Genomic DNA, 24,410 nt, shown 5'->3' on the forward strand with positions numbered 1-24,410 from the left:
CGCCTTTCCCGCCCTGCCGGGAGTTGTAGTCCTGTGGCCTCGCATGGTCCTTCTGACTTAATGAGAGACCAGCAGAAACGGGACTACACTTCCCGACGGGCTCCGGTTTCAGCTGCGGGGGAAGGAGGAGGAGCGGAGGAGGAGAAGGAGAAGAAAGCTACAACATGGCGGCCGCGTCCATTCCCACGAACCGGGCGCTGTGAGGAGCCAAGCGCCAGGAGCTGGAGCAGCTCTGCCTGTGCCAGGTCCTGGTTCCGGGGGTGCCCGCCCCGTCGCGGAAGTGGGGCTCGCACCCCTCCGCCGCGCGCGGCCATGGGGGTGCAGGGCTTCCAGGAGTTCGTGGAGAAGCGCTGCCCGGGGGCTGTGGTGCCCGTGGACCTGTTGAAGCTGGCGCGGGCCGTGGGGGGCCGGGGCGGCGGGGGCCCTGCCTACTGCGCCGCCTTCCACCCGCCCCCCGCCGGCTACCCGCCCCCCGCCGGGCCCGCGCCGGGCCTGGGAGCCGTGGTGGGTGCTGGCCCCTACGGTCCCCCGCAGCCCTTGCCCGGCCCCGCCGCCGCCCCGTGCCCCGCTCGGCTCCTGGTGGATGCAGATTCGGCCTTGCAGCGCCTCTACGGCGGCTACCAGACGGACTGGGTGTGCGGGGGCCAGTGGAATGCTATGGTGGGCTACCTGGCTGCCCTCTCGCAGGCCTGCCTCTACCAAGGCGGGCTGGAGCTGGCTGTCATCTTCAACGGAGGGCTCGGCAAGGAGAGGCTGCCTGAGTGGGGCAGGAAGGCGCAGGCGGAGAGGCAGACAGCCCAGCTCATCGCGGGGCATGTGGGCAACAAGGGGACCCCGCCACCCCGGGCCTGGTTCCTTCCCCCGGCCTGCTTGGGGCACTGCGTCCGCTTGGCCATGATTCGATTCCGGGTCAAGGTAAGGCCCACACCACCACCCGAAACACATCCCATTGCATTTCGTAGAGTTCTGCTTCGCAAACGTTGACCATCTCTGTTGGTTCTTGCACGTCTTCACGCTCAATTGTTTCCTGACTCCCATTTCAGTGGGCATTTTTGTTATATTTCGTTCATCTGTTGCCCATCATGGTTTTCCAGGTTTCATTCTATCTCAGAATTCCTTGTCACTCAGCACCTGTTGCCTTCCCTGTCGAGCAGCTCTGGCACCTTTCTTTACAGCTAAGGCCCTCTGCCTACTAATTTTGCAAAAGTGTTGCCCTCACCTTGTCTGCCACTGATATTTCTTATTGCCTTCCTTTTATTTTGCCCTATGCATTTTTAATTCTAATGCCTAGACTATTATGTTCCTGACAAAGTCAATGTGTGAGTTGTAGTTCACCTGAGAGCCAAACATCAAGCAGTGGAGCATCCTTCTTGACATATAGCCTGGCCTTGCAAAAAAATAAAATAAAATCTGCGGAGGTTTCTAACTCTGGAAAACGTCTACTATGTTGTCCATCCAAGTGCATCTGTTTTCACTGGGCAGGGGTGGAGAACATGTGGCCTTCTAGATATTAATGGCTTTCATCTCCCATTAGCACCAGCAAGTGACATCTGGAGAGCCACAGTTTTCCTCACCCCTGATTTATGACATATTGGCAGCCTGAAACAATCAGTTTTCTACCTAGTTATAAAACCTCCACTGCTTGGTCAACTGGAAGTGATTCTTCCTTACCACAGGCACAGTTTTTACAAAGTTACCACAGGCTACAATTCTTCCTTAACACAAGTGACTGGCAGCTTATTAACCAAATCTGTACTGTGTCTTTTCACACTACCCATCCATTTTTCAAGCCTGTTACATTCTGTCCCTTCTCCTTCTTTATTCTATTTTTAAGTACTTAAATTTTTGTAATCTCTCTTTAATTGATTCATTAATATTTTTGAACCCAAGGTTTTTGGCGTTAGATTTTTCTTTGGCTGAAAGAATAACATGACTAATTCTGGGCAGATCTTCGCAGTGTAACCATCTGTGCAATAAGAAATAATAGCAAGAGTGTTTGCGTCACCTATTTAAGCCAAGCCTGGACAATTGTAGGATTGAAATTAGCAAAGTGTTATGGGTTGAGTTTTCTATGGCTGTATGAACTCTATATTGTTTACTTTTGCTAGGAAAACTAAAATTTCCTAGAAAAATGTGGACTGGACCAACACCTAAAGTTAGTATCTAGGACACAGTTGGATGTGCAGTTGCTTCTGTAGGCTTCTGGTATAAGAGCAAGGTGCATACTATGCTTTATACAAGAAAATGACATTCAACAGGATTAGAACCCACACCCTCATGCTCACACAGAAGTGCTCTAGTCTGAAGCATTATACTGCTAATCCAGATCAAAATATATTTGAATCATTTCGCCCTGTGAAGGGTGATTGTTTGCTCCCCATACCTAACAGTGGGCAAATGGCAGAAGTACTTTAGATGAAGTGATGTAAGGCAATATAGGGTAGCCCCCGCCAGCCCCCCCCCCATAGTAGGTAACACAGACACACTCCGGAAGAACAAGAATTGGTGAATCCCCTTACAGCATGGTATGATGCAGTGCTTCTTGTAGTCTTTGGTTCTGGCAACTGGAATTCAAATCTGAAATTGACCAAGAGAAGTCTCTGAGTTGCCCTGCCTGGACGTTGCACAGCATTTTGCATGATCCTTACAGGGTTAGGGGGCTGGTGGAAATGACAATCAAAAAGGTCTCTGTAGGCAGATGTGTGCGAGAAAAACCGAGCGGTGGGAATAGAATTGAGCAGCAGCAGTGGGAAAAGTGGGTATGTGAGCTTGTTCCATGTCAGCTGGTGTCACATAGTGGCTGTTAGCGTGAGGCCAGGAAGTTCCATGTTCAAATCTCACTTCGGCCACAAACCTGCTATGTGGTCTCAGGCAAGCCACTGTTCTCTCAGCCTCCCACATGGTCCCTCCCATATGCTGACCAACCTTACAGGGTTGGTGTCATGATTACTGATTGCTAATGTCTGCAAGCAATTTTAGAATGTAAAAGATGGACATTAGTTCAGGCTTCCTCAAACTCGGCCCTCCAGATGTTTTTGAGACTACAATTCCCATCATCCCTGACCACTGGTCCTGCTAGCTAGGGATCATGGGAGTTGTAGGCCAAAAACATCTGGAGGGCCGAGGTTGAGGAAGCCTGCATTAGTTAGTCCCTTCCTCCCTCTGTCTGTCTGTCTGTCTGTCTCTCTTTTCTCTCACACACACCTTTCAAAGCTGTGTGTAAAGCAAGTAAAGGCAAGCCCAAAGTTGTATATCCAATCCTTGTGATTTCTAGGTCCCTGTTACCAGGGTTTTCCAAATGTTGATCAACAAGTTCTTCACATTTGAGGATAGCCATTTGAGAATTCTAGAATAACTGCAGTATGCCCATGGTGAACTGGAACTTGGTTATCTTCTAGGGTCGTTTAAAAATGCAGCGCAATTGCTGTCATTCATGTGTGAGATATGAAATTGGTCACAGCGTTCAGTGATGAACAAGCTGCTCATCTCCTGTGTAGAACCTGATGGGTTTGCTGGCCTTTTTAAAGACACACATTAAAGACACTTACAAGAAGCACAAGCAACTCCTTGGCCAGTGTGAAAATAGGATGCAGACTAGATGGGCCTTTGGTATGATCCAACAAGACTGTTTGTATGGCGTGCTTGGAGCAACGTGTCTGGCTGTAGATGGAGAATACTGGAATTCAGCTATATTCCCTCAAATAGCTGCATGTAACCTCCTGAGGCCAAAGGTAAACTGGCAAGCAAAGGCTTGGAGATCAGCTGAAGCTGAATAAGCTTTGGAAACAGCTGACCTGAAACAGATGAGCTTTAAATACAGCCTCATTTAATAAATGATCAACCCATTTTTAAAAAGTGTGTTCTCAGCACCACTTTGAGTGCATTTGGAAAAGCAGTTTTACAATCTTGGGCACACTCTTTTAATAAAGCCCTGTTGATTTCAGAGAGAGAATTGAATCTGCCCTTAAATCATTCCATTTGAAATAAGTGAGACATAAAACGTACTTTAAATCTAGATTGTATGTTGTTCAGGGGTGGGAAACAGTTGAACCCAACTAGGTTTTGGTCTTGTACAGTTATCTCTGCAGTGGGCAGGATCCAAACAATTCCACATTAGGTCCCATATATCCAAAGAAGCTTTGAACGTGGGCTTCTCAAAATGTTAGTTCCCATACCACAGGGCAGTTTTGAAAACTGAGGGAGATTTCAAATGCAGATTATAATAATCCAGGTTGGTTGGCTGTTCCATTGTGTCAGGGCAGAGAAAAGAGGAATGGAACCCCACTGGGCATGCCCAAGCCTGGGCTGGTATAGGAGCAGTTCTTTGGATGCTGACCTGTGTATTTCTGTATATTGTGGGCTGGATGGATTGAAGGGAACCGAAGCCTCAAATCAGAGCAAAAGTTCTTAATAGTTTGCCGCTGAGCATTCCATTCCATTCTCCCTGTTCATTTTTGCTAAGAGGTCTTGGGTTTTGCGCTAAAGAAATCCCAGTCTCTCGCAGTTCAGAATCAGTGCTTCAAGTCCATTATGATTTGAAGCCTGTGTGTCTAAATTTTGCTCTGTTGCACGAAACCATTTTGTTTTCAATCCTGTGTGTCATGGGAGAGCAGGGAGTGAGGCTCTTAAAATGGTTGGAAGCAGTAAGTGTGTGGATATAAAGCAAGAGAGAGATGTGGAAGGATGGGGATTCATACACAGTGAAGTATGGCAACTTTCTGCTGGATTCTATACTGAGATACCATGTCACTTGTAGGCATTTAGCATAAATAGCCCTTCATGTTTTTAAGGTTCTCTTCCTGTAAAAAAGAGAGAGAGGGAGGGAGAGATCTAGGAATTTGCTCCCCCCCCCCTTCCTTAAAAGAAAAAACTACGGGGCTGTGTACTGGAGCAGAGGCCATGTTCTGTGCTGTCTATCATGATTGTGGCTTTAATCTCTTAAACGAAGATTTTAGTTACAAGAAATAACTTTTCAAATTCTTTTGTTGTTCATTTTTGGAATGTAAATTTGTGAGTGTGTTACCTTAGGAGTATAGTCTTTTCGAAGTGTGGATGGTTGGTCCTGAAACAGTGTTAGAAACTCATGTATATCAGCTAATCACCAAATGGCACCTTAAACCAAGGTTATGGTTGCCACAACGCAATGTCTATGCATCTTTTTTTAAATGAAGTTTGTTATGAGCAGCGGCGCCGAGACCTGTCGGGGCGGGGGGCGGAACGGGGTGTCCTGGGAGCACGTGGGTTGTGCTCCAAGTTTGTCCGCGTGCGTCTCTGCGGCCATGGAGGGAGCGAAGGCGGCTCCGGCTAAGGCGGCTCCGGCTCAGCCGGCCGACGAAGAAGCCGGGTCCGAGTGGAGCATCCCGGCCAACGCGCCCGCCTGCATGGAGCGGCACGTGGATGGGGCCCACTACCGGGCAGATGGTTCTTTGCTCCTGGGAGCTTCCAGTTTGAGTGGACGTTGCTGGGTGGGTTCTATTTGGGTGTTCAAGGACCCATCTAAAGCTCCTAATGAAGGCTTTTGCTCTGCGGGAGTTCAGACTGAAGCAGGAATAGCAGATCTGAAATGGGTTGCTGATAAAGGCATCTTGGTAGCTTCGGATTCAGGTGCCGTGGAACTTTGGGAACTAGATGAGAATGAAACTCTGATCGTGAACAAATTCTGTAAGTACGAGCACGATGACATTGTGACAACAGTGAGTGTCCTTGCCAACAACACACAGGCCGTCAGCGGCAGCAAAGACTTCAGTGTGAAGATCTGGGACATCCCTCAACAAACAGTACTCAACACCTATAGAGCTCATTCCAGTCCAGTGACATGTGTGGCCTCCTGTCCTGGAAAAGACACCGTGTTCCTGTCCTGTGCAGAGGATGGCAGGATTTTACTCTGGGATACCAGATCACCAAAACCAGCAACTCGGATTGCCTGCAGTGCCTTTAGTAACCTCCCTACCTCCCTGGTGTGGCATCCACACCGAACGGACACTTTTGTATTGGGTGACGAAAGTGGGACTGTTGTCCTTGTGGACACAAAGAACACAGACTCTGCCCTAAGCTCACCTGTGCACTCCCGAAGTGTCAACGGATTTGCTTTTTCTGCACATATCTCACCCCTGTTGGCTTCCATCAGTGAAGACTGCTCAGTAGTTGTTCTTGACTCAAGCTTCTCAGAAGTTTTTAGAAACCGGTCCCATCGAGACTTTGTGAAAGGCTTATCGTGGTCACCATTAAACAAAGTCTCACTGACGACGGTTGGATGGGACCACCAGGTTCTACATCATACAGTCCCAACGCAGAATAACCATCCTTCTGGAAAAAACAACATAACTTCATAGATCTGTGTGTTCCATTTGGGGTCATTCTCCCTGGAATAGCATCTTTTTTGCTTTCGGTTTTTTTGTTTTTGTTTTGGTCAAGTCCTGGGGATGAATATGGCCTTTGCAGCGATGAAGAAAAGTCCTGTAGCAATTTCATGTTAGGTGAGCACTAGCTCATTTCAGCCACTGTTTCAGCCAATGAGATTCTTTGAGCATCAGAAGTCTGATTGATGGTGACAGCGCAGTACAAAATCATAGATAATTGGGTTCATTTTGTTTTAGTTCTATTTTTTTAGAACCTCCAAAGTTGTAGAGAAGTGTGTGTGTAGCCCTTTTTTGAATGGGAAATTAATACAACCTTGCAGGAATTTCTAGGCTATTTTGGGGGCAGCCTTGCATTGGAGTTTTAATTATGACTTTGAGAGACTGTGAGGTAATCCTGCCAAATGTGGTCTAAATTGTCCCATCTTGAGGATGCAGTGTATTGTGATACGGAATCTCATCTGGGATAAAGTTATGTAGATATAGACATGAAAGCATGCTATATGTATAGCCAAGCAGTGGGTGAGATTGAACTCATGAGCCCCATCAGTGGAGAGTTTGAACTAAGGCTTAGTTTTTAGGTTGTGTCCTTGGAAGAGGGGACAACAAAGCATTCTTGTAGAACTTTGGTTTTGAACTGAGCTGCAGAGAATTGTGTGCAAGATTGGGATGGGGTGGGTATCACACCGCTCTACAGCTCTTGAAGCCTGCGGAACTACTTGCTCCCAGCTCTCAGGTTACATTATGTAGAGCAAAGAAGATAAGCTGATAGGAAGCCATTACCCCCCCCCCCTCAGAATTAGAAACTGACAACATTGGTGTTTGCAAATCTATGTAGTTGTTATGTGAAATCCCAACTGTTGTTGTGCGTCTACAGCCAGTATCCAAGCAGGAAGGCTCATCTGTTGTACATTTTGTTTTGTTTAATGTATTCACACCCATGTCCCATTGTGGAGTAGAAGATGTAAGGTGCGCATGCTGATGTCACACATCATGGTTTTGTAATGGGAGAACTGCTGGGAGGCATCCCCTTGTCTTCCATGATTTTCTGGAGCAAAGGAAGACAAACTGCTTATTTGATGTCAGCAGCAAGCACTACTCCAGGACGATTGTGACATGAAATGGATAGAGATGATCGCACGCAAAAGGGAAGGCAGTTTTTGAAATAAATCCCTTTTCATTTTTTTTTTTAAATGAAGTTTGTTATGATTATTTGTTTCATTTCTATACTGTTTTATATTTTAAAGAAAAAAATATCATAGCAGTTTACAAGACGTTAAAACAGCAAATAAAAGAATCCAGAATAAAACAAATTCAAGCTTCAAGGAAAATATTTCAGATCCTTCTCTAAGGGACATTTGATTTCCCCCATATTTATTTACCTTCCTAATTTATATAGGTGCCCCATGGCAGAAATACTCTAGGAAGCCAGGGTGGTGTAGTGGTTAGAGTCTCAGACCAGGACTGGGAGATCAGGGTTCAAATCTCCACTCAGTCTTGAAGCTCACTGGGTGACCATGGGCCAGTCACGGCCTCTTAACCTACCTCATAGGGTCATTGTAGGAATTAACTGAGGAAGGGGGTGAACCATGGACTCCTTGGAGGAAAAGGTGGGGTATAAATGCAATAAATACGCTCTTCTGCTTACCTGCTTAAGAAAGTTGGAGGGGCAGCCAGATGGAGATGTCAGTCGCCAACTTGGTGCTCAGAGATCTCCACGTGGTCACAATTGGACTTGCTCCAGTCGCAAAACACACCTGGCGCCTGGTGAAGTTCTAACACTGTCCTGAAATTATTGTGTCTTATTGTTGGCTTGTGTGGGGACAGATTGTGATGATGCTAGGTGTTGGTAACATACAGATAAATTGTATATCAGTATGTTGGTACTTGTCTTGCTATTTTTGTGGTGATTGCTATGGCTCTTAAGTGTTTCTCAGGGCAATGAACCTATAAGAAAGGAAGGACAGAGTATGATTTAAGCTCTTGGATGAAGTAAAACAATCAGCAGCAATACCAGCATTCTGTATTTACTGGGTGGGTGGGCATGTAATCATTCAATGCAGAAAACAGGAAAGGACACAAATAAAAATAATAATTGACAGATGTTTGAGAGGCGGCAGGAGAAGCAGAGACACACTTCGATTTCTGATCCAATGAAGTTAAATTTCCAAAATTGCAGGTGGGAGAAGGCAGCCAACTTTGCTGAATCAGCCTGATGTCTATGTAGTCTAGCAACCAGCCTAGTCTTTGGGAACACACAGGTGATGGCTTGCTCCTGGTATTCAGTAGGTTTTATGCCTCTGAATATCAAAGGTATTTATCATGGATGTGAGTATGGATGGTCATATTCTCCATGAATTTGACAAAAAATAGTTTATACAAGCTAATTGAGCTAGTGAACCATCACCGTGTCTTGTAGGAACGAATTCCATCATTTTATCCATTAACCCTCCCTAGCAAATTCTTCATCGTATTCAGGAGGCCCTTTTTCATGTTTTTCAGGGACAGGATCTTTAAGCCTTAGGGGTTTGCAAAATGTTCTTCTGAAAGGGCTAAAGATTTCAGCTAAAGGACCAACGATCACTAAGGAAATGCTAGTGGCCGCCATTTATAGCAAGAGTAACGTCTTGCTTCCCATTAAATGTCAAAAAAATTATTTATTTTTGGGTTGGGGCAGAGGAATAAAGCCTTAAGATTACTGTGACAGGACCCAATCCCTTAAATGTTCAATAGTTGGATAATAGGGTTGTCAAAAAAATCCCAGGATCTGCCTTTATATTGTTTTTTAAAATCCTGATTTGAAACTTTATAAACAGCCGTGTTCTCGCTGCTTTGCCATTAATCACCTTTGGTTTTTAAGAGTTTCTGTCTTTCTTCCAGTTTGTTTTGCTTGGTTTCTTTCTCACACTAAAATAGCTTTCCAGCCTCTGTCCCCTCTTGAGAAATATGTAGGGAATCGCAGTAAACCATTAACTGTATAGGTTACGGGTGCCAACCATTTTGGGCCTCTGGGCACATTTGGAGTGAGTGCTGTGGGTGCCATGCCCTCCGATAACTTCTCTTCTCCACCCTCACACCACTAGGACTGAACGATAGAAGTGCACACACTACACTTTCCCAAGGGGTCTAGGTAAAAGTCAGATCTGGGACTGTGAGTCCTGAGAAGCACATAGAGCTGAAAAGGGAAGTGACAAAGAACATCAGTCTTCCAGCTTTCTCCTTCAGACCTGTGTACTTTTCAAGTGAGAAACAGGTAACCATCCTCACCACCTCATTACCAAAGGGGGAAGGGAATAGAAAAACTCAGAAATTCATAGATGCCTGATGGCACCTGAAAGCAGCATAGTTGTGATCTCTCATGTTTATCATGTCTTTTTCTTGAGAAACAAGGAAGGTGTAATTTATATGTCTTTTTCTTGGGAAGAAAGGAAGGAAGGCTGTTGACCCACTTGATAGGAGATAAAACCTGTAGTGTGGGATGTCTCTTGAAAATTTTCAACACCTAAATCTAGTGTACATGTAATATTTTACAACCTCCTAATCATGGGATGCGGGTGGCGCTGTGGGTTAAACCACAGAGCCTAGGACTTGCCAATCAGAAGGTCGCCGGTTCGAATCCTCGCGACGGGGTGAGCTCCCGTTGTCTGGTCCCAGCTTCTGCCAACCTAGCAGTTTGAAAGCATGTCAAACTGCAAGTAGATAAATAGGTACCACTCCAGCGGGAAGGTAAACGGCGTTTCTGTGTGCTGCTCTGGTTCGCCAGAAGCAGCTTAGTCATGCTGGCCACATGACCCGGAAGCTGTACGCCGGCTCCCTCAGCCAATAAAGCGAGATGAGCGCCGCAACCCCAGAGTCGGTCACAACTGAACCTAATGGTCAGGGTTCCCTTTACCTTTAATCATGGTTAAGAGATAGGAACCTCCTTCCTCCCCACTCCCTTTCCCCATCTTATTCTCCTCCTTCCTCTTTAGTGTTCTATTTCCCCTGAATTTATCACAGACCACGGTTGACTTTAACCAGAGTTTGCAGAACAGCATGAAACTGAAATACATGATGTCTAGACACCTTGTTCTGATGACATTTTTGATATTCACATGCCATACCTTTCAGCTTCCAAAGGGAGGTGAACCGCTTTCCTGCATATATAAGCAGATGGAGTCTGTGGAGGAATTGCCCTGAAGTGAATTCTGTACTGGGTGGGCTTAACAGAAAGCACGAAAGAGCTTTGCTGCAGTGTGCCTTTTTACTCAGCCTCGTCCCTTCTTTTCTGCAGGTGTTCCAGAGCCTGGAGGATCATCATCAGGAAGTGGTATCCTTCTTCCGGGAGAATGGTTTCCATGGGCTCATTGCCCATGACTCTGAGTATGCTCTCTGCAACATACCTTCCTATTATAGCTCCCATGCCCTCAAACTGAGCTGGAATGGCAAGAACCTCACCACCAACCAGTTCCTGATGCAAGAAGTGGCCAAGCAGCTGGGCCTCAAGCTAAGCAGCTTTCCCATCTTCGCTGCCTTGCTCGGTATGTTGAAACTGGATTGGCTGAGTGGTGAAGTGAGTGAAGGTTTCAGAGGATTGGGTCCAATTCCCTGCTTGGGCAAAAAGCTCACTAGGCAGCCATGAGCAAGATGCTCTCCCTTGGCCTAACTCACCTCCCACAGTTGTTGTGAAGGCTGTAAAAAGAGTGAAACATTAAATCAGCAGGAGTAGGCAGTGGCACAGTTCAGCAGCATATATTTCAGTGCCTTGACTTTAAAATGAGGGGTACAAGTACTCAGAAAATTGTGTTAGTGAATTGTTTCACACACAGTCTTTTCTCTGCCTAACTATAGCATTCCCAGGGTGTCCCAAGATCCGGCTTAATTTTACACATGGAATGTGTGGTATCTCTCAAGCTAATGAGAGACCCAGGAAGGGCTGTCAGATCACAGGTGCTAAATTCATTTTCACACTCCCAACTTCCCCCCAACTTCAGTATTTGGTGCTACTCAAGCTGGGAGTGTCTGATCTGGGGGAAAGAAAAAGAGGGTTAGGATGTGTCCAGATACTGGCGAAGGGCTGCTGTGTATTTATTTATCTAATTATTATATTTATATCTCACCTTTCCTCCAAGGAGTTCAAGGTGGGACACATGGTTCTTCACCGCCACCCTTAATTATCTTCACCACAACCCTGTGAGGTAGGTTAGGCTAAGAGACTGACTGGCCCAAGGTCACCATTCATGGCTGAGTGGGGTCCTAGTGCAACACGCTAAATCACTACACTGCACTAGTATTGGTAGGAACTAGAAAGAAACTGGAAGGTTGTCTGAACATGTGAAGCTGCCTTCTGCTATATCTGATCCGTGCAGAGTTAGATCATCCTGCCTAGTATTGTCTGCTCTGACTGGCAGCAGCTCTCCTGGATAAGATATTTTTAACTGGGATGGCATTACCTCTGGGCTACAGCCCCATGCCAATGTGTGTCTTTTCAATATGAGAAAGAAGAGGAACGTGCAGTGAAGATGAGAGAGAACTTAAATTCTGTTCAGGACATGAGTGCTTAATATTTCCTCAGGGAAAAGGCTTTGAGTGAGGCTGGGAGCATCTGGAAAGTGGTTCTGTAAGTGATCCACCATACCTATGACCTCAGAAAACTTTAGGAGACGCCTTGGTCAAGGCCATAAGAACAATCCCTATGAGTCCAGCTGAACAGAAGTCTAGAATGTGGATGGAAGCCAAATATGCTTGCAGTTTCTGGGTCGTTGCTGGCATAAGAAGCTTCCACAGAGAGAAATTGAATGTGGACAGAGAATTCAAGTTGCTCCTCTCAGAATGAGGTATTGATAACTCCAGACATACTCTCCTTAGGAACTTCCGCCACCTTGGTTGGGCTTGGATTCAATTTGTGCTTTGTTTCAGCTGGAGGAATATGTGCAAATTAAGTAGCTTCATGCAAATGTTTATAACTTCTGTACTAGAATGTGGATATGTGTGTGTTGTGTGCAGGAGAGTCTTTAACATTACACTATACTTAATGTATGGAACGTGGGTGGCACTGTCGTTTAAACCACAGTGCCGCTTGGGCTTGCCGATTGGAAGGTTGGCGGTTTGAGGCCCTGCAACGGGGTGAGCTCCTGTTGTTCGGTCCCAGCTCCTGCCAACCTAGCAGTTCGAAAGCATGCAGTGCAAGTAGATAAATAGGTACCACTCTGGTGGGAAGGTGAACGGCGTTTCCGTGCAACCCCAGAGTCGTTCGCGACTGGACTTAAATGTCGGGTCCCATTACTTTTACCTTTATACTTAATGTGCTTAAACCTTAACACTAGCAGGTTCAGTCCAGTGAGACCTGTTTCTGCATACCTGTGTTTTACCTATTGGAAAGGCAGAGAAATAAATTGGATGGGGCGGGGGAGAGGGTTTGAATCCTCTTGTTTGTTCGCAGCTGTTCAGTTATTATCCTCTTTTTTGCTCCCAGGGAACCACATCCTTCCAGATGAAGATTTGGCTGCCTTCCATTGGAGCCTTCTTGGACCAGACCACCCACTAGCTTCACTCAAGGTAGTGCCAGCATCCCCTTGTCCTGTCTTGAGGGCAGCAAGGCGGGAAACCCTGGACTGAAAGGGCTGCAAATGGATTGCCCTTTGGGGAATGAACTGGTGCAGTGGTGACTTGTGAGGTGGATGGGAACTAGCACTCCAAAATCTTTTGTCCACAACTCTTGGGAGACATGATTGTTTCTGAGGAGCGGTGGGAGAGGCAGTGCTTTTGAAAACAGTTCTGGGAAAGGGTGGCTCTGATGTTTAGAGTGGTGATGCTGAGGATAGCTCTACTTGAACTCCGTACGACATTTGTCCTTCAGACAAGTGGGAGAAATGCAGTTTGGACCAAGGCTAATAAAAACTAAGATTTCTGTCCCTAGCTCTGGAAGAGGAGTGGAGCATATGGGGGCTGGTAGTTCTCCTGATGTTGGACTCCAACTCCCATCAGGCACAGCATAGCCAATGGTTAGACATGATGGAATTTGTAGTTCAGCAACTTCTGTATAGAGATATAATGGGGTTAGGCTAGGTCTAGAAAAAGGAGTCACAGCACGACTCTTGGGGGGTCAGGGTGCATTTTTTCAGCATCACATTTTTGTTTGTTTAGTTTTTTGTTTTTAAACTACTGCCACAGCTTCATATAGCTGGTGGACTTTTCATGGATATAGCCACACAACAAGAAGAGGAAATTCATGATGAACCTCTGGCATGGGTTACTCTCCTGTTCTCTGCCAGTGTCATGTGCCGTGCTGGCTGCTGTAAAGGAGCTAAGATCAGTACATGCTTTATGCCCTAGGCAGTCGTATTTGTCAGGTGTATGCCAGTGTTTGATTTGTGTTGTAAGTATCTTTATTTGTGTGAAAAGGTATGTCTACTAGCCCCACAAGGGTTCTCAAGGGGGCTTAGGAAACAGTTATAATAATGCCATACAAAACCTACATTGGAATTAGAACATCTTAAATCGATACAACAGCCAAGATAAAACCAAGTACATTAGTGATGCTTGCTCAAAGGACTAGCTAAACAGAAAGGTCTTGGGAAGTGAAAGGGGATAAGGAGGGTGCCATTCCTGAGAAGGCCATGCCCCTTAAAGTGACGGGAGCGCACCCAGAGAAGGGTCTCCCCTGATGGTTTGAGAAAATGAGTACCTCCCAAGTAACTTGGCAAACACAAAAATGTATGAAGAGGAGATAATATGACTTCAGACATGCAGTGGCAGGGAGCCGTAGCCGATTTGCAGCTTCCCTGGTATCTGCTCACTTCATATCCCTTCATGTTTAGAGATTCCAGCAGTCTTCCTTCATATTCCTTTACTATAGCAAATGCCAAACAATATGCTGTATCCCCAGCAAACATGATTGTTATGTGAATCTGCCCTTAAACTCTGGTGTCAAAGTCAGTGATGCGCAGAGGATCCTGCTTTAGGATAAGGCAGTTGAACCAGGTGAGCTTCTGTCACTAGCAAGAGGTGCATAATAGGGTGGAGCCATTTCAGGATCTGGGAGCACCATGCTTCTGCACTAGGGATCAGCAGCTGGGAGGCCCCAGGGCCAAATTTGGTCCCTGAAAGGTACAAGCCATGTATTTTCCTACGGCACCCCATTGCAAGTCCAGAGAAGAAAGAGACATGTAGAAAGGGTCTGCGGCAGTAGGACTTCTGTTCATCCACCTGGTGGGTGTGGGGACTGTCCCCAAAATAGCCCTCTGGTAGAAGTTGTTGCTTACCAGGTCTGTAGAGCACAGAGATGTTGCCTTGCTGCTGTTTGCCTTTTCCAGGGATTTTAAGTGCTTTGTGTGCTGGTTCTAGGTGCGCGCCCATCAACTGGTCCTGCCACCCTGTGATGTAGTCATCAAGGCTGTGTCCGAGTATGTCAGCTCCATCAAAAATCCCTCCAACTTGGATGTGATAGGGAGAGATGTCTTCAAGCACTCCCAGGTGAGACAGAGCCTGTGGTGCAGGGCTAAATTTCCACCTATCCTCGCGGCTGCTGTGAAAGTTGCAGGCAGTGGAGAGGTTTGGGATAAAGGGATCCACAGAAGGAAAAGAGGCTTATTTATGGGGACTGCTAAAATGAGGGTTACATCCTGGGTTCCCATTTCAGCGCTTCCACAGTCCACAGCAGCTGGTTGGTTCATAGTGGCCTGTGCCTCCAAGCCCATAACAGTAGCAGATCGCATAACATTAAAGCCCTCTGTGCTGGTCGGCTTGAGCAGGCAGTAGGATTTTCACACCGAATGCCATTGCGACTTGCAATTGGCTGCACTCCTGTCCCCGCCCCTGTCACTTTCTTTTCGTCTGGTTCCTCCCCAGTCCAGGACCGAAGATAAAATTGAGCGTTTCAAGAAGGCTGTAGAATACTATTCCGTGGCCACGAAGGCACCGCCTACCCCAGTGGGCCAGTCCCCGTATGTTCGTGAGTATCCAGGCGGCGCTGGTCAACCTCACCTCTCTCTCAGCCGTGTTTTCTCCCGCTGTCCAAGAAGGTGAGGCCCTGCCTGATACCCTATGGCGCCCTCCGCTGGGAGAGATCAAGTCTGCACTTTTCTCTAGAGTTGCCACCTCCTGGCCCAAAGAGGGCTTGGGTGCCTTTCATTAGCCACATGGCTGGAAGAAGTTTGGAGTGGCTTTTCCAGTGGCCATTACAGGGAGCCAGAAACTCCACCTTTTGAACTTCTCTGTGTCACGGTCTGCTAAAGGCACTGGAGCACCTTTCCAGGCCAGGGGCTGGTAATCTCATTGAGCCATTCACACATTCTGCCCTCATACAAAACTACTGTTACAGCCATTCCTCATTGTCCACAGTTGTGTGTTAAAGTTGCATAGCAAGAGTGCATTCTCAGGATCTCTTAACGAGGCATAGCTAATCTGGGTTAAGTGCCTCTGAATATGCCTACTTGTTTAAGGATATAGGTGCCTTGATGGACTTTAAATTCCCCTAGTCCAGCATCTTTTGCAAGAATCTCTATAATCAGAGGAAATATGGAATCTGTTGAAAATTGAACAATGGTTTGCCAGTGAACTGCAGTCTACTATTTACCTTTTGCTGGACAAGAGAACTGGCACCCCCTACTTTCTTTTTTTTTTGGTCTGGAGTGACTTTTCAGACAAAATTCTTCCAGGATTTCTGGACCAAAGTATGTGTCCTCATTCTGTATTGAAGACCACCCTCTTCTCAGGAGATTTACACAGATCTTTGAGAGCTACTTTCCTAAACCATGCTGCCATGTGCAGGGGTTCCAGCATGGCAGAGTACCATAAGGTTGGCCAAAGGTACAAAGTCAGAGTCACCAGCTTGGGAAAGACATAAATGACTTTCCTTCATAACACAAAAATATGACTCCCCCTGCTCACACCTGCTTTTTGAAATGTTCATCAACCACATCCTAGTTTAACCAACTTGTACATTGGCAGGTATCCACACTCAGTCTTTTTAGTGGTCCTGGCAGGGGTGTGCTGGGAAAATGGAGATTCCTGTATTTTAACAAGGTGACAATTCTGTGTTTCAGTTCCAGCTTTTGGGCCCAACCACTTTGGAGGGGCAGCACCTATGAACCGCAATCCAATGGTACCGCTCCCTTCTGGGAAGGCTGTGGTAAGTCCCCAGACTTGCTTTAGGCAGATGTTCAGCTTTTCTTGACAATTTTGTTCATTACTGTGTTCAAGATAGACAGGTCAGTGGCTGTGCCTCCTTATTGCTCATTGGGTTATTGAGGGGAGCCTACAACAAGCTTATTTGTATTTCAGTGGAGGGTGCGGTAGTAAAATTCTGGATTGTGCTACTTCAGGCAGCAAGGGGTATTCGTGTGTCATTTTTAAAAATGCTCTCTTATGCAAAAAGCCACATACGTATAACAGACTAGCACATAAAAAAGAGGCTTGTGATAAACATATTCCTCTAGTTTACAGCATTCAAAAACATGACTCCCTCTCTCTCCTGCACTCAGACTGAAGTAGTACAATCTGGAATTTTACCACAGTCTGTCTCATTCTTCATAAAGTATAAATCTGCTGACCAAGGCCAAATTCTGTGTTTGCAAAGGGTAGCTCTACACCTGCAATTCATTCATATGCAGGTGCTCTTGCAAGCATTTGGTTCCGTTTCAAGGAGAGCTATAAAACTGTACCATGAGAACGATCCCCTCCTGTTACCACTGCCCCCTTTAAAATCTGTTGCATTGCATCTTCTGCCAAGCCAGGGCTGTGCACATTCCGTGAGTCTGTGATACCATAATGGAGTGTGGCATCTGACGCATGTTATCATCATAGGCATCTCAGCCTTTAAAAAAATAAAAGTCATGTTACTAATTTTTATAGTTGCTTGAGCTATAGATGTAGACAGTACATGATCGCAGAAAGAGGATTGGACCATATCTCCCAAGGGAGAAATTTCAGTGCCTTGAACCCGCCCTCCCATGCAGAAACACATAAAAGTGCCTTATACTGAATCAGGCTACGGCTCCATCTATTTCTGACTGCCAGCCACTGTCCAGGGTTTCATGCAGAGCTCTCTCTCATCACTTGTTCTTTGAGCCCATTTTTTACTGCAGATGCTGGGGATTAGAGACCTGCCTGCAAAGCATGTTCTCTGCTGCTAAGCTGTGGCCCTTCTCCAGGTTTGCTCAGGTAGCTCCAATAACAATCTGTCAACTCTTTCCCCCCCTTTGCTTCCATCTCCAGTTTGCACCTCAGATGGGGCCAAAGATGCAGTACCATCCGCCTTCCACTCATGGCGGTGTTGCCACCTCTTCGTCTTTCCTTCCCGGCCCTGGCTCCAGTTTTCTCTTCTCTCCACATGGCCTGGTGGATGCAGCCCCTTTCCACGAGGACCCTGCTCTGAAGGGCGGACACTTCAACAACTGGCCTGTTTCATATGATAACTGCCCCGCCAAGTTCCCCAACCACCACCTGAGTTCCAAGCCCTCCCCATCGTCTGGGCCTGGGTCTTCGCCCTCCTCCTCTTCTGATGGAGAAGAGCACAACGGAACCAGCTCCAAGTGAGTGGGGACCTAGCGGCATTTTGAGATCTGCAGGACAGACTGGGGTGGCAGCTATGGATGTATGGAAGAAGGTGGATTGGAGGGGCCCATGACTGCCGTTCATGGGTCTGGGAAAGTGTGTAGCATTGAGCAGGGATGGTGGAACCAGGAGGATTCCTCAGTTTTGATCTCATGGTGTGGTGCGGTGGGGGAAGAAGCTGGATAGAAGGGCCAGGTCCTGGCTTTGCTGCTTGCTACAGGGTGTGAGACTGCTGACGTATCCCTTTCCTCTCACTGCTGCAGCCACGTCTCTGAATCCGGGCCTCGCAAGTCTGGCTGGGAGGATCCTGGGGCTGAGAAGAGGATGACTCAGGGCTGGGGGCAGCCACCTGGGGGAACTGGCAACTCGGAGAGGAGCCTGAGTGGGCCTGAGGCTCACATTCCTTCGCTGCTCTCCATGGCGACTCGCAACCACATGGACATCACCACCCCGCCCCTGCCCACTGTTGCCCCCGAGGTGCTTCGGGTGGCTGAGCACCGGCACCGGCGAGGGCTTATGTACCCATTCATCTACCATGTCCTAACAAAGGTGAGGTGGGGCAGTGGATCTTTTGAGTTATTTTAACTGGATCTCTGTGGGGTGGCCTGGAGGGCAGCACAGGGGCTGAGAGCCAGCAGTCCTGGACCCTCAGTTTCCAACCCTCCATTTCCAGGGTGAAATCAAGATCCCAGTGTGCATTGAAGACGAGTGCAACACCGAGCTGCCGCCAGCAGCTGTCCTTTTCCGGGCTGCGCGGCAACATATCTATGGTGTCCTCTTCAGTGTGGCTGAGACCCAGAGACGGATGGAACGGCTGGCTGTGCGCAAGCGTATCCCTGTGAAAAGTAGGTGATCCCTTCTTCAGCCTGTGGTTGCTTTACTGTTCCAGTGTTGTGTTTGTGAAAGTGGAAGGTGGGCCTCCCAGAGGTATCCTGGGCACTTTTTGGAATATGGAGATTCATTGGCAGCAAGGGGCTTTTTTTTTATTGCCCACTGTGTTGAACTGCGGTACAGGTTGGCCTTGACTTGCGGTACATGCCTGCTGAATAGGTTCGGTCGTCACTGATAGGCAGCATCCTGGTTTCCTGTATCTGTCCTCCAGGTGGGCTGGGTCCAAATGGTGTTTCTCCTGATCATGTGAGCTTGGGGAAGTGTATTCTGTATCTCCTTACAGGAACAGTGTGCAAGTGTTTTATCCTCGCAGTCAGATGGGCCCTGTTCTTTCCTCCATAGCTCCTCCTGTTATCGTCAAGGAATGGTCGGCGTACAAGGGGAAATCCCCACAGACTCCAGAATTGGTATCGGCCCTTGCTTTTCGAGAGTGGACATGTCCCAACCTCAAGAAGCTGTGGCTGGGCAAAGCAGTGGAGGACAAGAACCGACGCATGAGAGCCTTCTTGGCCTGTATGAAATCTGACACCCCCGGCATGCTCAATCCCGCCAATGTCCCCACACATCTGCTGCTTATGTGCTGTGTGCTACGGTGAGTGGGGCAGGTCTGGGTTTGATAGGTGGGAATGCTCAGGAAAGAGGGCTCCTGAGACAGGATGGGTGGAATGGCACAGCAGGATTTGGAAGAATTGTGGCTCTGGTGGAGTGCCAGTTACATCGTCTCCTGACTTGAGGCTTAAAACCTATTCTAGTAACTGAAAGTACATTTTATTTACTCATTTTGAGTTTCCAAGAAAATACAAGCTATTACAAATACAAGAAAATACCTATCTAGCTAGCTATTAATGTTGAGTTCCTGTTAAAATGCTTGTAACCTTCTCCTGCAATAAAGTTAAATAGAAAAAGAAGCTGGGCAGTGTCCCTTGTGTCTCCTTTCCTCCCCAGTATGTGGTGGGGTAACTTTTTTGATTTATAAATTATGTCATATTTTTAATTTTTTTTAAGATACATGATACAATGGCCTGGGGGTCGGATCCTGCATAGACATGAGTTGGACGCCTTCCTGGCCCAGGCTGTGTCTGCTCAGCTATATGAGCCAGATCAGCTTCAAGAACTGAAGGTAAGGTTGAGTTTGGATTTGATTTTTGCAATCTTTATACCCTTAGGGCAGGAGTGGGGAATCTAGGATAAGGTTACCAGACGTCCCTGTTTCCCGGGGACAGTCCCCAGATTTACAAATCAGTCCCCATACAAAACCCATTGAAGTTGAAAAGTGTCCCCGGATTCATTGAAAAAAATCTGGTAACCTTAATCTAGGAACCCTCTCAGATGCTGCTGGACTACAGTTCCCATAACCCCTGACTATGAGAGTTAATAGTCAAATTGCATTTGGAGGGCATTGATTCCCCATCTCTGTTGCAGGGAATCTGGAAGGCAGCTCAGTGGATTAGAGCTCGTGGGCTAAGGAAGGGGAACCTTTCTTGTCCATGAGAGGCAAAACCTTCCTGCAAATCATGCATTTTTTGCAGATGCACTCCCCTTGTCAATGCTTCCTTGCTGCCATTCACTCACCCATCCCACCCCATTCCATCCCATCTCCTCTCATACTGCTGCTGTTCCTGCTAACCCAAAACTTCTCATTTTGCAAAACCTGAAATTTCAGACTCCTGTCTTGTCTCTGATGGCAGATGATACAATGGGTGGAATTCAGTATTGTGCTAGGACAAAACATTCTGTCTGCGCAAGTATTGCAGCCCTTCTCCCTCCCTCTTTCCTCCTTGCAAGGTGTTTTGGATGTTCTCTTGATGCCTCCCTCACAAGTCAGTTTTGGGACTCATGCAGGGGGTGGGGGGAAACCCCATTGTGCAAGTGGAAGTCCTTGCACGGGGCTTCTGCTGACAAGGTTTGTTAGACTGGAATTCACCTATGTTTGGGCTGTTCTGCTCCAGACTGCAGGTGAGAGATCATATATTCCTTGTACATAGAGAATGAGCATGCAGGCTTTTGGTGGTGGTTGAGGGAGGGGTCTAGTCTAATATCTTGGCTTTCTTACTGGTATTCTAGTTTTCTGTGTACAGGGAACCTTTTCTGTGCATGAACATTCCATCATGAGAGCCCCGGTTACAGAGGGGCCATCCACAAATGGGTTTACTACCACTTCCTGTTGCTTATGACAACAAGACCTAAAACTTGTGATGTACATAAAGACATTCTGCATGTATGACATTGGATTGCATAGACCTTTAAGCAGAGGAATTTGATGTAGAGCAGTAGTGAAAGAAATCCGTGGCATAGTGTTTAGAGGTGTAACAGGAGGGCCACTGTGATCTTTAAAAGTTGTCTGAAGCAGGGACTTCTGGTTGGAACTATGGCAAACTGAAATAACGTCTGCTAGCGCTACACTAGCAGAGATGAGAGGTGGTCAGGGGATAAACCTGGCTACCTAACTCCCCTTGGGACTAAGGGATGTTGAAGAGCACAGCCTCAGATATTCTGAAGAAGACATTCATTGTCATACTGAGGGAAAGATAAATCTCTGTGGAGGTGAAATGTGGAGGATAAAAACAAAGATGGAAAGGATTTGCTGAAATATCTAATTGAACTAGAATACAAAAAAGGGAGGTGTGAGGAGGTCAAGGAAACAAGCAGATAAAAAATAAGTTATGGGAAGGTTTGATTTGCTTTTTGTTTGTATTTTTCTGTGTTGTTTTTTTTCCCCTCCCCCCCCTTTTTTTGTCTGTTTGTATCTACTATGATGTATTGCCTTGTTTTTTCTTGCCTAATTTAGTGTTTTCTTTTTGTAACCTTTAAAACTGGAATAAATATTTTTTTAAAAAAAGAAAGAAATGTGTCTACAGCGAGGTGAATATATTGGTTTGAGCACTGCATAATCGCTCTTAAACTAGAGCTTAAAGTTTGCACCCTCCTTATCTTAATTATTATTAGTAGGACTGGAAAGAAAGGAATATAAATTGGATTCTGTATTTGTCAATTAATAACACACAGAGGGAAAAGACTGCAGACAGTTAAAAGCAATAACAGATAACAGGCGGAAAGCCTTTTCAAGAAGATCTAAATAATTTACTGCCTGGAAATATTGGAGCTCAAAATTGCTTATAATTTATTTTTTACGTCTTTTGTAAACCCTTGTTTCCGTGTGCTGAGTTGATGGAAAATGAAAGTGGGAATTGCTGTCTGCGTCACAAAACACAGGGAAGCGAAGACAGCGTAATATATCATGCTGACACCAAAGACATCACTGATCCTTAAACTCATGCAAAGGCACAGCTAATAGACTTAAGAAACAGATTACAGGAGATGGTTAAGGAGATTGGGATACAGAATAACGAATGGGAGGTGTAGGATCTGCAGTCGGCGAACAGAGGGACCATTTTTGTCTATAAATGTGAAAAAAATACCAGATGGAGCTGAGGAGACAGATTTATGGCAGCCAGAAAGGTGGGAGCTGATGACGGAATCTGCTGTAAAATTGGAAATTTACTGACCGCAAAAACAGCTGATGACAGTTCAAAGCATAGTTTTTTATACTGAATGCGCTTTCAAAGCTGTGTCTGATGAGATGTGGAATAACAAATAGGCAAACAGAAAAGGAGATGGGGGGAAAGAAAAGAATGAAAAATGATTTAATGAAGATTTAACAGGCAAACAAAGATGAATTACCACATTACTGAGAAAGGTTGGAACCCCTGAGGAGAAACTCACCAAGAGGAACTGGGGGAAAATATACATATTGGACACTTGAAGATAACAATGCATAAATGAAGAGCTACATTATACTTCCTGAGTGAAAAAAGATGTCTAGGTGTCTGGGAAGAAAATTTGAGATCTAGAAGATCCCATCTAGCAGAATGGGGAAAACTGGATATTTCTGGAGTGTAAATGCTACATATTTTGAGTAATCGAAAATACAAATAATTGGCAGATAGAGAAGCGGAAGCCTTCCCCCCCTTTCATCCCCCCCCCTTTACTCTGTTTTCTTTATGATTGCTTATTTTTTATAGTTTATTTTTCTTTTGATTTCTTAAATACATACAGAGAGGTGATAGGAGAGGGTCTTTTCCAGGGTGTGAGACTGAGGAAGAGGTAAGCTCTCCCAGGTGACAGCTGAGAAGACTCTTCCTTATATGGGGATTGAAGTTTATGAGCAAGGGCTATATACATATAATTTGGTGTTTTATTATTATTACTATTATTGATGTTAATGTTTCCTATCTGTTCTTTTTCTGTCTCTTTTCTTCTTCTTCCCTCTCTCCTCTGTTTCTTGTCTTTTTGATTCTATTCGCCTTAGATACTATTTTATTGTATCGTGAAAACTTTAATAAAAATCTTTGGAGAAATAAAAGTTGCCTGAAGCAGTAGAACCAGCCCTCCTTTTGTTAAGGAAAGAGGTGCTGGGGCTCAGGTCTGCTTGAGAGCCAGAAACCATGCCCTCTGGAAGAGAGCCCTGCTTTTTTTAAAAAAATAAATAGAATTTTTATTAACAAGCCAATCAAATCACATTAGTTCCAAATCACATTAGTTCCAAATTATACAGCCAGTTTTTTAAATTTTGTTGGGGGTGCCCATAATCCAAGCTCCGGAAGGGGGTCCAAAAATCACTTATATTGCTGCTTTAATTAGACAGTTCTATCCAGTTCTGTCCAGATAGTCTCTTTATTACTTTCTTCATCTTGTTGTTGTTATCATCATATATTCCTTTCTTTGCGATCTCTGATAATCTTCACAAGCGGGTTGGAAAGAAACATCCTCTGTGTGGGTTTTACACTCTCCAAAAATCATATCTCATAGGGACAGACATCATTCCACACCTCCGTAAAGAATTTATCCTCGGTCTGTCCATTAATTTCCCTAGGCTTGCCAAGTATATCCGAGGGCTCTGCCAGGTTTAGATCACATTCCATTCATCATTCACATTCCGATGATCCTGGTCCTCCTCCCCCCATCTTTTTTAGACAAGCCTGTCTTAGCAAGACGCCATTTAAAACTGCGTCATAAAATTTTCCTCCGTTCTCCGATATTTACCAGTCCTCTCTTCAATCAATAATTCACTCCACACAGCTCTTGAGTTCCTGCTTGTGATTAATAAAATGCAACGATTCGTCTTTCTGGGGTGGAGGGTTATTAATACTCACATAGGGCAAAGAAAAGAAAAGTTTTTTCCTCCACCCACTACCTTTTCATTCCAAACATACCAGTCTCTTAATGGTGGTTCATCACTTGATTTATTTGTCCCTCCCGTCGCTCCGGTCACCGAGATGCATTAATCAGCAGTCTTAACTCCCGAACTTCGCTTGATGTATGTGCTTCAGCTTCTTTCCAATTATATTTTCGAGCTGAAGCAAACCAGAGCGCGATTGGAGAAAGCGTCCGGAAGAGCCGACTTCACCGAGGGCTTGTGCCAAGTGACCGGGCACCCCCTTCTTTCGATTCCAGGGGTGCATTATGGACACCGCTGGCAAGGCAGTCCCCCCCATCTCCTTGGGGGGTTGGGAAGGCTGCATACTTCCCATAGCAGCCTCTTATTTACCTCGTGTGGGTCGGAGAGATGTTATTGTCGGCCATCTTCCAATGCGCCACCTGGTGCCCCCCCCCGAGAGCCCTGCTTCT

General features: G+C 46.0%; 1 protein-coding gene, 1 long non-coding RNA gene and 1 pseudogene across 3 annotated transcripts in view; all 3 read left to right on the forward strand.

Moving 5' to 3' along the window:
• Positions 1-119: 119 nt before the first annotated feature.
• FAM120C (family with sequence similarity 120 member C) overlaps positions 120-24,410 on the forward strand; it is a 33,088-nt gene continuing 8,797 nt past the window's right edge. Inside the window, exons 1-11 of the mRNA XM_081845909.1 lie at positions 120-915; positions 10,630-10,876; positions 12,811-12,893; positions 14,682-14,810; positions 15,186-15,288; positions 16,382-16,467; positions 17,553-17,869; positions 18,155-18,440; positions 18,565-18,736; positions 19,125-19,374; positions 19,788-19,902. Of these exons, the coding sequence (XP_081702035.1) occupies positions 313-915; positions 10,630-10,876; positions 12,811-12,893; positions 14,682-14,810; positions 15,186-15,288; positions 16,382-16,467; positions 17,553-17,869; positions 18,155-18,440; positions 18,565-18,736; positions 19,125-19,374; positions 19,788-19,902 (2,391 nt within the window). The 5' untranslated portion in view covers positions 120-312. The remainder of the gene's footprint in view (positions 916-10,629; positions 10,877-12,810; positions 12,894-14,681; positions 14,811-15,185; positions 15,289-16,381; positions 16,468-17,552; positions 17,870-18,154; positions 18,441-18,564; positions 18,737-19,124; positions 19,375-19,787; positions 19,903-24,410) is intronic.
• LOC309332679 (methylosome protein WDR77 pseudogene) lies at positions 5,204-7,541 on the forward strand (annotated as a pseudogene). The gene has a single exon. The product of its transcript is annotated as a methylosome protein WDR77 pseudogene (transcript).
• Positions 7,613-10,619, forward strand: LOC309332749. Its single transcript, XR_014152324.1, has 3 exons — positions 7,613-9,750; positions 9,785-9,910; positions 10,268-10,619. It is a non-coding gene; the product is annotated as an uncharacterized lncRNA (long non-coding RNA).

The sequence above is a fragment of the Podarcis erhardii genome (genome assembly GCF_964252035.2).
Source record: "Podarcis erhardii genome assembly, chromosome: 17".
NCBI classification, from domain to species: Eukaryota; Metazoa; Chordata; class Lepidosauria; order Squamata; family Lacertidae; genus Podarcis; species Podarcis erhardii.